General features: G+C 33.9%; 1 protein-coding gene across 4 annotated transcripts in view; it reads left to right on the plus strand.

The window, feature by feature from the left end:
• The first annotated feature begins 347 nt into the window (after positions 1-347).
• Positions 348-16,580, plus strand: part of DYNC1I2 (dynein cytoplasmic 1 intermediate chain 2) — a 55,543-nt gene continuing 39,310 nt past the window's right edge. The window contains exons 1-4 of one of the 4 annotated variants that reach the window (XM_044242329.1): positions 348-731; positions 1,751-1,867; positions 4,311-4,428; positions 12,975-13,065. In XM_044242329.1, coding sequence (XP_044098264.1) covers positions 1,760-1,867; positions 4,311-4,428; positions 12,975-13,065 — 317 coding nt within the window. In that variant the 5' untranslated portion in view covers positions 348-731; positions 1,751-1,759. The remainder of the gene's footprint in view (positions 732-1,750; positions 1,868-4,310; positions 4,429-12,974; positions 13,066-16,580) is intronic. The other 3 variants (XM_044242328.1, XM_044242331.1, XM_044242330.1) reach the window with 3 other exon arrangements.

A 16,580-nucleotide genomic window follows, 5' to 3' on the forward strand; every position in this document is an offset into this window, starting at 1 on the left:
AAGTTCTTCTCCATGTGCAATGAAATACATAAGTTCACCACTGGGAAAGAACCCTTCTTAAAATCTGGCCAATGTTGAGTCAAAGATTTTAACATATAACACATACGATTTTGTGAGCACTGACCAACGGACCAGAATACGTTAAAGGGAAGTCCTGGAAGCTTCTCTCGGGAATACTTAAGATAGAAGGCCTTGAAGTGGGAAACCGCAAGCCTAGGAAAACACTACATGTCCCGGCATGGTTTGCGACTACCAGCGACCATAACTCCCAGAATGCATTGCTCGCGGCACTCAGGATTTCCTTGTAGCTGGGAATTGTAGTTCTCTCCGGTCGTCTGCATCGGTATAGGCGAGGGTGTGTGGTTGCTTACCTAGCCGGAGGACATCAGGCATATTCTTCCAGTTCTTGGAAAAGTGGAAACACTTCGAGACACTAGACTGAGTGGGTTCATTGTCTTATCTCTCGGTTTCTACTTTACAGAGGTAACTTACAGAGAGGCTGAAATTCACGCAGCAGGGCTCCACCCCTTTTTTCCGGGAGCGACCTAGTTCTGGTGAAGCTGTTTGTCCCTAAGCTCTCTCCGTAGTAGCCGCCGCCCATCCCTCTTTGTGTGCTTCGGGAAGCCGCGGAGCTAGTGGCTGCGACTCTTGGGAGTTGGGAGTGAAGGAGAGGGACGTTATCCGGACGTTGCAGGCGGGCGGACTCTTTCTCCCATCGCGCCAGCTGACAGGTGAGTTGACCTTGCTAGCCTCAACGCTTTTCGGCCCTATGTGTCTCATGTCCCGGCTCAAAGGGCGGTTTGGCAGTTCCTGCTGACAGCGCTGCCCGGCCCGGCTCCCGGGGGGCGGGGAGAGCCAGGTGCGGTGACTCAGGAAGGCCAGGGGAGACGAGACCACTGGTTTCCCTTCTTGACTCACCGGAGGGTGGCCCGCGGAGCTTCGAGGCTTGCCGGCGCCCGGCGGACCCCTCCTAGACGCACTATCCTAGACCGCGCCCTCTTGGTGGTGACCTCAGGGGAAAAGTGACTCCTTTCCACCTTGCCCCCGTTTTATAAACAAAAGTCATTCGTACACGGCGTTGACAGGGCCTTCCCTTGCCGTGTATGTTGCAAAGTGCCCGAACGTGGAGGCTGTAGCACAAAATGACAGAGGCTTTCTCTTCCTTGTAGTTTTGAGAGAGTGAACTTGTCAGCCACGGAGCTTCCGGCCTGGGAGGATGAGCTGGTCAGACTTTGCTGTTGGGCTTTGACTAAAAGTATACTTACTTTGAATATATTTGATAGTTAATCATGGTAAATTTTGTGTTTTGCTTGTCCTGAATATTATTAGTTACACGTCATTTACGGGAATTTTGTCTGACCGCGTATTTTTTAAATCAAAATTTTAGGGATGAATGCAAAACTGGTAATAGATTTGCTCTATGTCGTATAACTTAAGAGCTCCTTGATGCCAGCCCGTGTCCTCTGTTTTAAGAGTCTGAGACATTGCGTTAAATCTGGGCATGTGAAGAGCTTACTTGGTGCCAGCTACTTTGTTCAATTCTGAATATTTATGTACATTTCTTTATGTTTTTCAAGACTTAGTAATATATATGCTTCCATATTTAAAAAGTAGAGTTTGTATGTTATCTTTTGATAGCAGTGAACTACATGGCCTCTTGAGACAATTTTCTTCTTGAAGATGCATTTTTTAAAAGAGCGCTACTTTTACCAACGTAATAATGATGGTAAATGATTATATGTTTTTTAAGGTCACAAACATGTCGGACAAAAGTGAATTAAAGGCAGAATTGGAACGAAAGAAGCAGCGGTTGGCCCAAATCAGAGAGGAAAAGAAGAGAAAAGAAGAAGAAAGGAAGAAAAAGGAGGTATGTTTTATTTTTTTAAGTAAACAATGTAAAATAATTGGATTTAATATCAAATACTTACACCTTTATATAATACTTTCAGAATAGTTAAAAATCCAGCAGTTGTGACTGCAAATATGGCATTGTAGGTGAATTGTACTTTAAAGAAGCCAGGTATGTGAAAATGACAAAATTAATAAATTAAAATGTGATTTTTTTACTGAATAAAAATATTTTGTATAGATTGTTGCATTTTGAGGGTTTGGTTTATAAAACTCAATCTACATATTTCTCTTCTAGGTGTATGTTTGATTATGTAAATTAAGGGACATCTTCCTTGTAATAGCACATAAAACATGGCATATATATCATAACTTAGTTTGGAATTTGAATTTCCTTATCTGAATGCTTTGCTAGTCTGCCCTGCTAACAATCTGTCAGAATAAATAATAGAAAAGAGAAATATATAATAGGTTATTTAATTGGTTAGGGAATTTGTTATCTCTTTCATTATGAAACATTTTCCTTGAAATATTTTTGCCAAGCAGTAGGTCTAATATTACCTTAAGGATAGACTAGATAGGTATGTCTTCTGACTTTTCATATTACTATTTTATCATGCATGGCAAATATACATTGACCCTGAGCTGGAGATATTTTACTTGTTGCTCTATGGATATGTACATTTTTCCCAACTATTTGGACAGATTTGCATACTTTTACCACAGGTATGTTTTAAATTAGTATGTTTAAATGATCAGCGTAATATAATTTGTCCCAAGTGTGACATTAGTACCAAAGTTTCTATTTGATTGCTAATAACCAAGATTTCTAGAAATCTCTTAAGGGAAAAGAAAAATCAGAAAAATTAAAAGTACAATTAATATGCATGCAGCATTTTTATGATGCTGTAAAGGCCTTTGAAGAATTTTCTAATTTATTCTGAACCTTTCTGTGATATATTATTGTAAGAAAGTTGGAGGTTTAAGTTAGCTCTTTGATTAAAAGTTAAGTGATAGAAACATGTCCGATAGAGCCATTCCAAAGTAGTGTCTATAACCTTAAACCCTTCAGTGCTGAGAGCATGTTTGATTTTTGTTTTCTAAGATGGCCATAATTGGCATAAATAGTCTAGGAATATATACTATATGATTTATAGATGATTTAAAAGTTATAAAACATTACAAGAGATAACTTAATAGTATTAAACAGTGAGTCTACTAATACATTGCTATATATACAGGTAAAGTGTCAACTTGATAATATAGCCTGTTTGGCTATTGTGATGAAGTCCACTGATGACTTTTTTTTTTTTTTAATATTTTATTTATTTATTTGACAGACAGAGATCAGAAGTAGGCAGAGAGGCAGAGAGAGAGAGAAGGAAGCAGGCACTCTGCAGAGCAGAGAGCCCGATGTGGGGCTCGATCCCAGGACCCTGGGATCATGTCCTGAGCTGAAGGCAGAGGCTTTAACCCACTGAGCCACCCAGGCGCCCCCCATTGATGACTTTTTTAAGTTAAAGTGGTATCATGGAATATTATGATTGACAGAACTCACTGTGAATAATTGTATGAGTAATAGTTGTCTAGACAAAATAGGCATCTGAGGTGTATATAGAAAACTTTCCCTTGGAAGGCTTAAATTTCATTTGAGATGTTTTGGATGATCTGAGGTTATTGAGGCTTATCTAGTTTACCTGGAAGATTTTTGCTAAAACTATAAGTGACTGAAATAAAAGCTGGCAATAATTTATTTTATTTTATTTTAATTATTTTTTATAAACATAATATATTTTTATCCCCAGGGGTACAGGTCTGTGAATTGAAAGCTGGCAATAATTTTGATAACAAATGTTCTGTATTACGCAAAAGTGAATTTTAACTTTACCAAATTCAACCATGTTTTCATTGTCATAAAAATAAGACCTATAATTTAAAAAACAGAAATAAAAACCTTTTTCCAGGTGAATTTTTGACAAACATCTTCTACATAAAATTGCATAAATACAATGAAGACTTCATACAGAAGTCTGAGGTATTCACACTTGATTTTCAACAAATCGCATTGTCCATTTACTTAAAATTTGTTACCTGTTAAGTAATTTTTTTTATAATGTTGTGGCATTTATATCTAAGCTTTTGTGCCACTGGGGGAGGTTTCCTAAATTCCTAACTGAATAGCCATTTCCTACTGTAGATAAATAGAAGTTGGCTGGATTTTTGAATTTACCTATTAGGTAAAAACTTTTGTGGGAACTCCTTGATTACATATCCTTTGGAAATTACTTACTAGAGCTCTACTGGGAATGATTTTCATGTAATGAGTGTAATGTGCATTCAAAACCAAGTCACACCCCCACCAAGAGTAAACAGTGTTCATTTATTATTTAAAATACACCTTTTTTTGCAAGCAGAAATGTTACATAGTCTATGTAAATTTAAATTTTCAACTTTAAAAATAGACTGATCAGAAGAAGGAAGCAGTTGCTCCTGTGCAAGAAGAATCAGATCTTGAAAAAAAAAGAAGAGAAGCTGAAGCATTGCTTCAAAGCATGGGGCTAACTCCAGAATCCCCCATTGGTAAGGATAAGAATATATCCATTTATAAGAGCCAAGAATAGATGTTATTCAGCTCAGATATATCTGAGATGAATACAATTGAGTTTAATATATTTTGCATATTTTTCTTATTTGTGTCTCTTAAAAATAATCTTATACTTTATTCAGAATTATCTTTTTTCACATGTGCCAATAAATGGTTATTTTGTTTGTTTATGAGAGCTGCAAGATTAAGTGTACTTACTAACATACACTGAACAACCATTTGACTTCTCTTATTAAATCAGTAATTTATTTCAACATTTGTTGAACAAGTTTCTATGCCATACTGTATTTGGCTTAAAGGTAACTCCTGATCTTAACTCTATATTTGTTTCTGTAGGTTAAACAGAGGTATAATGAATCAAAATTCTAAAAGTATGTTAGTGTTCAGAGATATAGGAGGAGAAGGGAAAGATAGTCTTCTGCTCTCATTGCTAATAAGGGAAATAATATTGGTAGCCTTTTATGCAGCAGTTTGACTTGTTCTTTTTTGGGCCATTCATTTTGATAAGAGTACTAAACCAAAAAGCTGAAATAGTAGAGGTACTGAAGACAATCTAGTTACATGTCAGAAAGCATTAAACACTTACTTAAAATAATTCTAACCTGGATGCTGTTACATAGTATTTTTTTTTCCAATTTTATTTATTTTCAGAAAAAGTTACATAGTATTTTAGTTTGACATGGTCTTTGTCATTTAGGGTTAGTTTGTCGGCAGCTAATTCCATCTAGTTCAGGGAACAAATACCAGAAATAATAACTGCTATTTGCCTTCGTGAACTACAACATAACTGTTTCTAGAGCTGATATTTCTAAAAGGTTTCAAGATGAAAAAGCTGGTTACTCTCATGGTCTGCTTCTTGTTACTTCTTTCAGCTCATTTGTCTTTCCCGTAATGATAGCATTTGAAGATTGAAATATATGTATATGTCTTTAATAAGTTTACATTCATATTGCAGTTTTAAAAGTAAATGAATGAGAATAGTATTGTTAATAAAATAGTAACTAAACCAAGTTTCTCTTTAGTTGTATAGTCTTTGATCAGTTTTTCTGTTGCTGGCTTTGTTTTCCTCCTGTGGGGTATTTTTTCCCCTTTTCTATTTTTAGTATTTCAGTTTTACTGATTCACTTGCTCATATCTCTCAGTTCATGGCCCTCCTCCATTATCAAGTCTTGAAAGACTGTTCTTCAGAGGTGTGTGTGTGTGTGTGTGTGTGTGAGTGAGTGTGCCTGTTTTTCCCTTACTCCCCATCTCTAGTTCCATCCCCCTTCCCAGTCTTGCTTAAGTACCCATTTTTGCATTTTTAACATATGTGCTTTTAATCTGCCCTACCTGTGTTTACATACTTCAAGGTTTCATATATATGTGTGTGCATATATGCTTCATACACATAAACACATTGTGTTATGTATCATTCTGTTTGTACCTTTTTGTTAAGCAGCATTTGAGACCTAACCATGTTGCTAAATACAGATCTAGTTACTTATTTTTGACTGATGCATGGTATTCCATTATATACCATATTTTACTTATCTGTTCCCCAAGTGATAGGCACTTAGATTGCTTCCATCTCTTTGCTATCACAGTAAACACTGCAAAGAATACATACTTTACTTTTGAGAACTGTGGAAGAGTTTCTCTGGGATGTATGCCTAAGAATTGACTTACTGTGTTATTGTGTATAGGCTTACTTTACATTTATTAGAGTCTACATACCACTCTCAAGAATGACTACAGGTTTACCCTCCAAGTGCCAGTGAATGAGAAAGTAACTATTTTACCATATCCACATCATCACCTGATGTTCTCTGACTTTCCAATTTTTGCCAACTTGAATGGGTATAAACTAGTATACCAAAATGTTTTAATATAAATTTATCTGTTTATAGTGAATTTTTGTGGTTTTGTGCTTTTTTTTTTTTTTTAAGAAACCCTTTCTTTGAAGACACAATATATATTTTCCTATATTATTTCTGTTAGGCTTTATAATTTCAGCCTTTACCTTTAGATGTTTGGATTATATTTTTGAATATAGTATGAGGTAGGGATCCAATCTAGTTCTTCTCTATATAGTGAGCTAATTTCCTCAGTTCCATTTATTAAATAGTCTTTCTTTCTCCTTACTGATACTGATGCCAACTTTGTTGTACAATCACTTCCCATATATTCATGACATTTCTGGGCTCTGTATTTTCACTGTTCATCCACTTGGTTTGATTCTACACTATTAACCCACAGTTTCAATTACTATGACTTAAGTATTCTGTGTAATTTTCTTGTACTGCCCGTATTCATTGGCCATCGTGGTTATGATTTTAAAATAAATTGGACAGCTTTACCTTATGATATTTTGTAGAATAGCTTTTAAAGGGTAGATGTTACCTGTTCCTTTAAAACTTGGTAGAATTCAACTGTAAAACTGCCTGGGATATTACAACTTTTTTTTTCAGGGTGTAGTTGAGGCAGAGGTTATTCACCATTTTAAGTCCCTTTTAAGGTTGTAGTCTATTCAAGTTTTCTATTTATTTCTGTATTGGTTTGATTTTTTTAAAAAGCAATAATATTTATTATCTGTCATAGTTTCTGCATATCAGGAATTTGGTAGTGGCTTAGCTGAGTGGTTGTGGCTCAGGGTATCTCATGGCATTGAAGTCAAGATGTCAGTCAGAGCTGCAGGCATCCGAAGGCTTGCCTGCTGCTAGGATATGCTTTCAAGGTGCCTCACTCATATAGCTGGCATGTTGGTGTTGGCTATTGTTGGTGAAAGACCTGAGTTCCTGTCCACATGGGCCACTCTACAGAACTGCAGGAGTATCCTTGCAGAATATCAGGTTCTCCAGAGTGAGATCCAAAGATAAAGAAAGCCAGGAAAAAGCTGTTATTTTTATGACTTACTCTTAGAAATGATCAGTTCCACTACATTCTTCTGTCAATTGGAATTCACAAAGAATTTGGACTTTCTTTAAAACTGCCAGAATATTTGCTACAGATTCATAGTTCTCTCATATTTTGACATGATCATATGCTTTTTTTCCTCTTAATGTACTAATTTGATGATTTATAATGATAGCATTCTAATGTAAAAGCATGCTTACATTCTGGAATAAACAACTTAGTTATGAGATGATTTTTTGTCTTTTTTTTTTAAGATTTTATTTATTCAACACGGAAAGAGAGACAGTAAGAGAGGGAATACAAGTAGAGAGAGTGGGAGAGGGAGAAGCTGGCCTCCCGACGAGCAGGGAGCCTGATGCGGGGCTTAATCTCAGGACTGTAGGGTCATGAACTGGGCTGAAGGTAGATGCTTAACGACTGAGTCACCCAGGTGCCCCGAGATGATTTTTTTCTTATGCATTGCTGAATGCATTTGCAAATATTTTATTTAGGAGTTCTGCATATATACTCAGAATCATGCCTATAATTTTTTTCCTTTTATTATATCTTGTCTGGCCATTATAATAGATATAATGGTTATATCTATAATGGTTATAGTAGCCATACTAAATGGGTTGTGTGGTTATCACCTTCTTCTATTCTCTGACAGATTCCTAAAGATCTTTCCAGTATTTATTTAAAATTAGGCTTGAAGAATACAGGATACAGATGAAGGCAGTGTCTACCAAACTTTTTTGACAGTAGCCCAAAATACAAAGTACATCTTATATCATGACTTAGGATGGATACTTGTTTCTCTTTTCACTACAGAATGTATTTAGTCAATATTTTTAAATTATAGAGGTATAAAAATACTGCTAGAATATTCAAGAGGATTTATTAAAAATATCAATCTCTTTTCCTAAAATAGACTTTTTTCTTTTTTTTAAAAATTCTGAAAAGAATTTTTAAAAAAAGCTATAGCTAATAAAATCTCTTTTAGCTTCTCATCATTGGTAGTTTCTTATTTATGGGTGAGTTGACTGCTTTTTGTCAGAGATCCTTGAAAACAGAGAATAGTGTCCAGCACAGCATAGACACTTAAATATTTGTTGGATTATTATTAGGTCATATGTCTTTCTTCTTGTAAGGCCAAATAAAAGCCATCTGCTTTAAAAGCAAAAACAAAATCTGATTGTTTAAATTTTAGAAAAAGCATAATGGAAATGAAATATGACCATTTCATAAAAGAAGCATGTCTTTTTTTTTTTTTAAACTAAATTTAAGTGGCCAGTCTTAAATTAATTTTAGGTACAACTTTCAAGACATGTTATATTCAATATGGAGTTACTAAGCATTGATGATTGAAAAAGTAAAGTGAATCTCTTTTGTATGTGTAACTACTATCTTAACCATCTTGTAAAGAGATGAAAACATACACTGCCAAGTATTCTATAGCCTGAGTGTGTATCAGTAGGCCACAGAACATTGATTTGTATGATAGTTTATTATTAGGATTTTCTCTTACTAGGAAAAAACAAAAGAACTTTGCTAGTCAAAAACAAGAATTGCATCATTTATTTCCCTCGCACCCCTTGTAACTTTTGAATACCTTAAATCTCATTTTTTCCACTGTGTTGAGAAATATTTGACATATGTCACTATGTAAGTTTAAGTTATGTTGTATCATGGTTTGATTTACATATATTATAAAATAATTACCACAGTAGGTTTAGTTAACATTCATCATCTCATACAGATATACTAAGCAGAAATAAAAAATTCCTTCTGATGGCAACTTCTAGAATCTATTCTTTTAATAATTTTCTTACATATCATATAACAGTGTTAACTAGAGTCATCATGTTGTATAGTATATACCTAGTACTTATTTATCTGATTCTTAGATGGAATGAGTGCTTTCTATGTACCAGCTCATTTCTTCAAGTTTAGCCTAATTTTAACAAATGGTTCATTATAGTATTTTAATACCACAGGATTTTATTTTTATTAATTTCTTTAAAAAAATTTATCTGATGCTCTGAATTACATTGAAGAGAATAAAGGAAGCAAATAAATAAATAATAAATAAAGGAAACAAAACATTTAGAGATCAGTGGAGGATATTTAATCTTCATTATCAGGAGAAAAGGCCATAAAAAGGGAGAAATTAATATTTAGGAGAGTTAAGGTTTAAAGCAATACCTTTAAGGATGAAAAGAGGGAGTTACAAAAAAGTTAAATGTTATTATTCTAGGCTAAGAGTATCCACAAGGGGGTATTATTGTAGTGCGGGCTATGTTTGAGTATTAAGTATCCTAGATTAGCTAGAGGAGGTCTTACAACTTTGGGGTTATCTCAGAAGGTCACTCCTTCCATTTTACTGTCTCATACCAGCTCATACTCCCTGCATTCACTTTCCTTGGCTGTTCACCTTTCCTAGGTTCTCCTTCCTGGAAAAAGCCCCTTCTTGCCAGAGGCTTTCTTCTACTGAGAAAATAATTGGGCTGTGTGTCATCCTTCATCTCTGAGACGTTTGCATAGTTCTGAGTGGCCACCTCAAACTGAATCCTAATCATAAATCTAGGTGCATTCCTAGTGCTTTCTGGTTTAAAAATATCTAGGTGTTTCTTTGCAGGCCAAAAGGCAGCAATGTATGATTTTATATCCTTGGAAGGCCAAGATCTAAACTGGTAGGAAAGGTCTTCTTGATTGGGTTTTTGTTCTAGATAATTAAAGAGTCACGGTCTTTCAATATTATTTACATGATCAGTGAATGCTATGGTGTAGATTTGTCTTTCAGTTTACTCCATATTTCTCCTCTGGTTCTCAAAGAAGGAAATAAGTATCTTTGCTCTAACCTTTTAATAAGCTTAAAATTGTTCAAATACGCACATATGTTAATGTTAAATCTTTTATTTTGTTCTCTTTAAAGCCTTGTTTTAGGCCATATATATATATGTATGTATATATATACACACACACACATATATAATATATAATGAGTATACATGTTAAGTATATATGTGTATATATATATATTTGACTGGAATAAAAGTAATATGACCTAATTGCTGTTCTTTTTAAGCAGATTATATCTCAGATACTTGTTAAAAGCTAATTAGTAATGGCTTTTGTTATTTTCAAAGCTGGTTGGACTCTTAAACCATCTTTACAAATGAATTCTAAAATTGAGTCTTTTTTGAGATTTGAGGGGCTATGATTTCAGAAGTTTTTTTTAACCTCCCTCAATTCATGCTTTTTGATTTTAGGGGTTGTTTGTTGAATCTGAGAGTATGGTGGCATTGCCTTACTGTGCAATTACTGTAATCTTTGATTTTTCTAGACTAATTAGATTGAAATATGGTAGTGACCAAACAACACTACCATTCCATTTTTTTTCTGTTAATATTACTCCTTTTTCAATAATGGTAATTTGCTTTTTCTCGGTTTGTCTCTTCTGTAGTATATGTTATTTACTATTGCAAGATGAAGTGGGTGAGCCAGATAATAACTTTGAGTCTTTAATGAATTCTTCCATAAACTGGCTTGAAAACTATCTTTTGTGAGAAATTATACAGTTCTGGGATGGAGGTTTTTATTGAATTACAAATGTGATGCCATGGTGATTAATTTTGCTTCTGGCTGATAAATTGTGATAATTTGGTAGCACCACCCCTGTAATTTATTTTTTATCTTGGTAACTTTTATTTTTTTATTGGCTAGGTTCATATATTTATGTACATATAATTACTGTTTAACCTGTTTCCATAAAGAGTTTGAGGTAACATTTTTTTATATTGTAGTTTTAACCAAGTAAGATACTATTTATTCCTGTATCAGTTAGGACTTAGACTAGGGAAAGCCTCACATTGAGAAACAGACAAAAAGATGAGGAATGTAGCCTAAATGAAGTTAAGAGACATTAATGTTCTTTTATTTTAGATGCAGATCATATTTAGCTACTTTGAGTTGTATACACAGCACCTAGCACAGTGCCATCCACCTGTGAACTATGTGAAGGTGATCTGATTTTATCATTGTTTCTGAGAGATGTAGTCACAATATTAGAAACATTCAATTATGTTTTTATAGTCTTTGGAATTTAAGTAAGACTTAATCACTGTATCTCAGGAAGCATTCTATTTATGCTTTTCTTTTCTTTGATCTTACTATTGATTACCAATAGAATTTGCCATTGGAAAAATAAGGATGATTAGTTTTGTGCCTGTGTTTAAGATGTAATTCATCTTAGGGACACCTGGCTAGCTCTCGTCAGTAGAGCATATGACTCTAAATCTCGGGGTTGAGAGTTCATGCCTCAGGTTGGATGTCGAGTTTACATTACCAAAAAAAAGGCAAAAGATGTAATTTATCATACTTTCATTGTACATTTTGTTAGATTAGCAAACCCACCTTTTTTTATTATATCATGTATAAACATTTAAATATCATTTTAAGGGTTCAGTGTGTGTGACTGTCCCCCAAACAGATTTTTAATTAAAGATGTAGTTCTTTAGATTAGTTCCTTTATAATTAGGAACTTACCTTCTTTTAGGTAGACTATTAAAAGAAGGGCTTGCAGGCTCAACATAGAATGTGGTAGTCACTTAATATTATATACTGAAAAATTATTTTAAAAAGATACTTGGGATGGGGGACATTTATGGTAAAATTTAACCAGAAGATGGCAGTGATGATCCTCCTATACTTCCTGCAATGGTAATCAAAATGTTTTACAAATGTAATAGCATGAAATGTGCACGTTTAACTGTTGATATATAATGTTAAGAGTGCTGATTTAGGGGAAAGCATTTGCTGTTTGTTTTATATACTATGAAAAATGTGTATTTTTCTATAAGAAGGGATTAAGAATATTTTGGGTGTCTGTATCTTTGTCTGTACACTTCAGTTTTTTCTGAATACTGGGGTAAGGAAGTTACCATAAATCTTGCCTTATTTAAGTTGCATGTATCACTTTATGTTATGCATCATGTCTAGAAGGCATGCTGTTTTATGGCCTGTTTGCATTTTTTACCCAAATTGTTGGAAACTAATGGACATTTTAAAGGAGCCATTCCTTTAGCTGTGGTCATTTTCCCTAAATTGGCCCCTTTTCTTGGTAAAGGAAAAATGAAATCATTTAAGGCATTAATTTCTGAAATAAAAATTGTTGGACAAAAATTAACATTTTAAAATAAATCTCAGAAAACTAAGAGTAAATGACTTTTGAAGAATATTTCAGAGTTTTAATTTTGATAACAGTTATCAGTAGTATTTATAATCTGGTGATCTTAAAAGTGAAAAGTTAGAAAGGGGGGAAGGAATGCACTCCTTTGAAAATTAGTGCCCACATTTGGTGTTGGCTGGGACGAAGATGCATCCTTTCATAATCTTGCCTTTTTTTTTTTAATATATAAAACCCAAATGCATTTTGCCAGAGAAATTGCATGAGTTTTCAGCATGCATTGTTAACTTTATCTTTCTCCTGTTCTTTCTACGTTCATTTTCATTCATGTATTTTTGTTTTTTGGTTTGCCATTTTTTTCTCTTTTGTTAATTACTTCATGTTAAATTACTTTTGAAACGTCATAAGCTGAGCAACCTCTCCGTATAGTAACAGCGGATACCTGTCTGTTTCACTATTTAGTCCCTCCTCCTATGTCTCCATCCTCCAAATCTGTGAGCACACCAAGTGAAGCTGGAAGCCAAGACTCTGGAGATGGCGCAGTGGGATCTAGGTACAGTAAATTTCTTTTAATAGCTTAATGATAGAATGCATTTAAAACATACTCTTGATGCTTTAGAGGGACTCTAAATAGCTATGTTAAAACTAACATTTTGAAATCTAAGTGGCATAGACACTTATTTTAAATTAGGGGAAAATTTTTAATAGTATTTTAGCTGTCCTTCTTGATTAATTTAGGCTGAATAGTTAACTGATTTTACACTAATTATTTTTATTAAAATAGAGATGTTAATTTTTTTATGTCTAAGCATACATCATAGACTATTGTGTGAATGTTTTGTATGTACAATATAATATAAACAGTATAAATAGTGTATGATAGTATAAAATAGTATAAATGTTATGGCATGACTAGTATCAAAATAATGTAAAATAGTTTATAAATAATGTGAAACCTCTGTTGAGGTTAGTTGTCCATTCAGTAATTGAAAGTCTAAATAGTTTGTTTAAACACTTCAGTTGTGTTCTATTGAGTCAGTAGTTCTAATCAAGATAGAAAATAATACTGCATAAAATTATCAAATAGAGTTAACTATTAAGGAAACAGGAGTGTTTACTGTCGTGAGGACATTATGCTAAATGAAACAAGTCAGAGAAAGACAAATATTGAATTATGTCACTTATGTGTGAAATGTAAAAAAAAAAAAAAACAAAGCCAAAGAAATCCAAGCTCATAGATACAGAGAACAGATGGTTGGTGGTTGCCAGAGGTGAGGGATAAGGAATGGTCAAAATGGTTGAAGAGTTTCAAAAGGTACAAACTTCTAGTTATAAATAAGTCATGAGGATGTAATGTACAGCATGGTGATTATAGTTAATAATACTATATTGCATATTTGAAGATTGCTGAGAGAGATCTTAAAAGTTCTCCATTGGGGAGGGTATGTGCTATGGTGAGTGCTGTGGAGTGTGTAAATCTGGTGATTCACAGACATGTACCCCTGGGGCTAATAATACATTACATGTTTATAAAAAATATAAAAAAAATTTTAAAAAAAGTTCTTATCACAAGAAAAAATAATTTCGTAACTATGTATGCTGACACATGTTAACTAGAATTGTGGTGATCATTTCACAATATATACAAATATCAAATCATTCTTTTGTATAGCTGAAAGTAATATAGTATTATATGTCAATTATACCTCACTTAAAAAAAAGTTTTCTGTCAACTTTTCCTATCCTCATGTCTTCCTTATAAAACCGTATTTCATATTTGTTTTAGGATCCTGCACACATGTTGGGACTTGGTTTCCAAAAGTTCAGTAAGATTTCAGCTTCTCTCCAAACATTGTACTGGGGAAAGTACTTTTACTTATTCCTCTTTGTCACATACACACACACACACACACACACACACACAGAGCAAGCTTTTTAAAAACTGTCATACGTTCTGACTCCTCATGTCAGCTGAAATAAGATTAAACATACTAAAAAAAATTTTTTTTAAAGTTTTTTATTTATTTGACAGAGATCACAAGCAGGCAGAGAGAAAGGAAGGGAAGCAGGCTCCCTGCTGAGCAGAGAGCCCGATGTGGGTCTAGATCCCAGGTCCCTAAGATCATGACCTGAGCCGAAGGCAAAGGCTTTAACCCACTATAGTTATATAGTGGGCTATATAGACGCCCCTATAGTTAAAATCTTTATTCAGAATCCTTATTTTAGGTAGGAAGTTAAATGTCCTCCTCAGAAGAATCTCTTAACATACCTCTTAATAAGAAATAAACTTGAGACGTTTTATCTTCTTTGTGCCTGAGTTCCTCTGATTGAAGTTATAATGAGTACCTAAAAGGCAAGAAAAAAGAAGCAAGAGAGCTAGATAATAAATTCAGTATTTTAATCAATTCTGGTTCAAATCAGGTTATCATTAACAATTAGAAGACAAAAAGGTCTCACCAGTTTGGATTTGAGATGTGTTTTCCAAAACTGTTTTGTAAATAGAACGAAAATTGGAAATCTCAGTTTTACTGTCATTGGAAATAAATAATATAACCATCATTAAAAAAAAAATCAGCCTTTTTTTTAGAAATAATAGTACCTTATAAAGTAGTATATATTATTTGTTAAAAGCTAAATTTATTTAGTCTAAACTCATTTTTTTAAAAAAAGGTTTTATTTATTTATTTGACAGACAGAGATCACAAGTAGGCAGAGAGACAGGCAGAGAGAGAGGAAGGGAAGCAGGCTCCCTGCTGAGCAGAGAGCCCCATGCGGGGCTCGATCCCAGGACCTTGAGATCATGACCTGAGCTGAAGGCAGAGGCTTAACCCACTGAGCCACCCAGGTGCCCCTAAACTCATTTTTAAGACTAAATTTGTTTCATACCTCATACTTTTATGTTTTTGTACAAATATGTTAGTATTCCTTTGCTAATAAGCAAGTGGTATTTTCAAGAGAAGCTTTTTCCCCCTTTCTACAGCTTTACTGTAGTACAAATATTTACCCAGATAATTTTATGTTCATTAAATTTACTTATATTATAAATTTTTTATGTAGATATTATACTGTGTTCATTTTGAACTCTGTGTTCTTGATTTTGAATAGTACATTATTTAAATGTCACATTAGTAAGTTTGCTTTCAAAACTATGTAACATCTACTAGATTGTTCTTTTTTTTTTAAGATTGATTGATTGATTTGAGAGGGAATGCAGGCAGGGGGAGGGTCAGAGGGAGAGAAACTGAAGCAGACTCCCCACTGAGTACGGAGCCCCAACATGAAGCTTGATCCCGTGACCTCTGAGGTCATGACCTAAGCCAAAACCAATAGTTGGATGTCCAACCAACTCAGCCATCCAGGCATTCCCTGGTTTTTTGGAGACCCATTGGAATATTGTGAATTGGTACAAGGAGTAAATACTGTTAAGAAAAATATTTATTTGTATATAGAATATGTATTCCATCAAATTGCCAAGTTAATTTTCAATATTATATAGGTTACCACAGAAAATAAAATATTCATGGTTCTTGCCTTCATGGAACTTACATGCTAGTGATTACATCATTAATTTAAAGATATTACTCACTACACTGAAAATTTCCAAGCATGGTGTGCTAACTTGTGTTCATTTGAGTATAAATTTTTAATGATAAGTTATGAAACAAAAAAACAGGTATTTAAATACCTTTAGAGGTTTGTTCTTATTAGGAAATAAATATAAAATTTAGTTTCTTCTCAGTTTAACAGGAGAGCAAAAAAAAAATTCCTCTTTTTGACTGAGATGACCTGGTTATCTTACTACATACATTGTCTCCTATGAGACCATAGATTAATTTTCAAGAGGGCTGCATATGTTCTTTTTTATGTATTTTATGTATACATACAAGAGTAAAAACTATGAATTCTACTACATCATCTCCAGATTCCGTAGTAGAGAGAGAGAATTAATCTTGTTGATTAATTGGTGCTATTGGCAGTGAAATAATAGCATTTCTAAATATAAGGCCCTTGAAAAGAATCCCAAGATCTGATAATGAAACAGAATGAATTTGAATTGAACAGGCATGT

The sequence above is a fragment of the Neovison vison genome, chromosome 3, assembly GCF_020171115.1.
Source record: "Neovison vison isolate M4711 chromosome 3, ASM_NN_V1, whole genome shotgun sequence".
NCBI classification, from domain to species: domain Eukaryota; kingdom Metazoa; phylum Chordata; class Mammalia; order Carnivora; family Mustelidae; genus Neogale; species Neogale vison.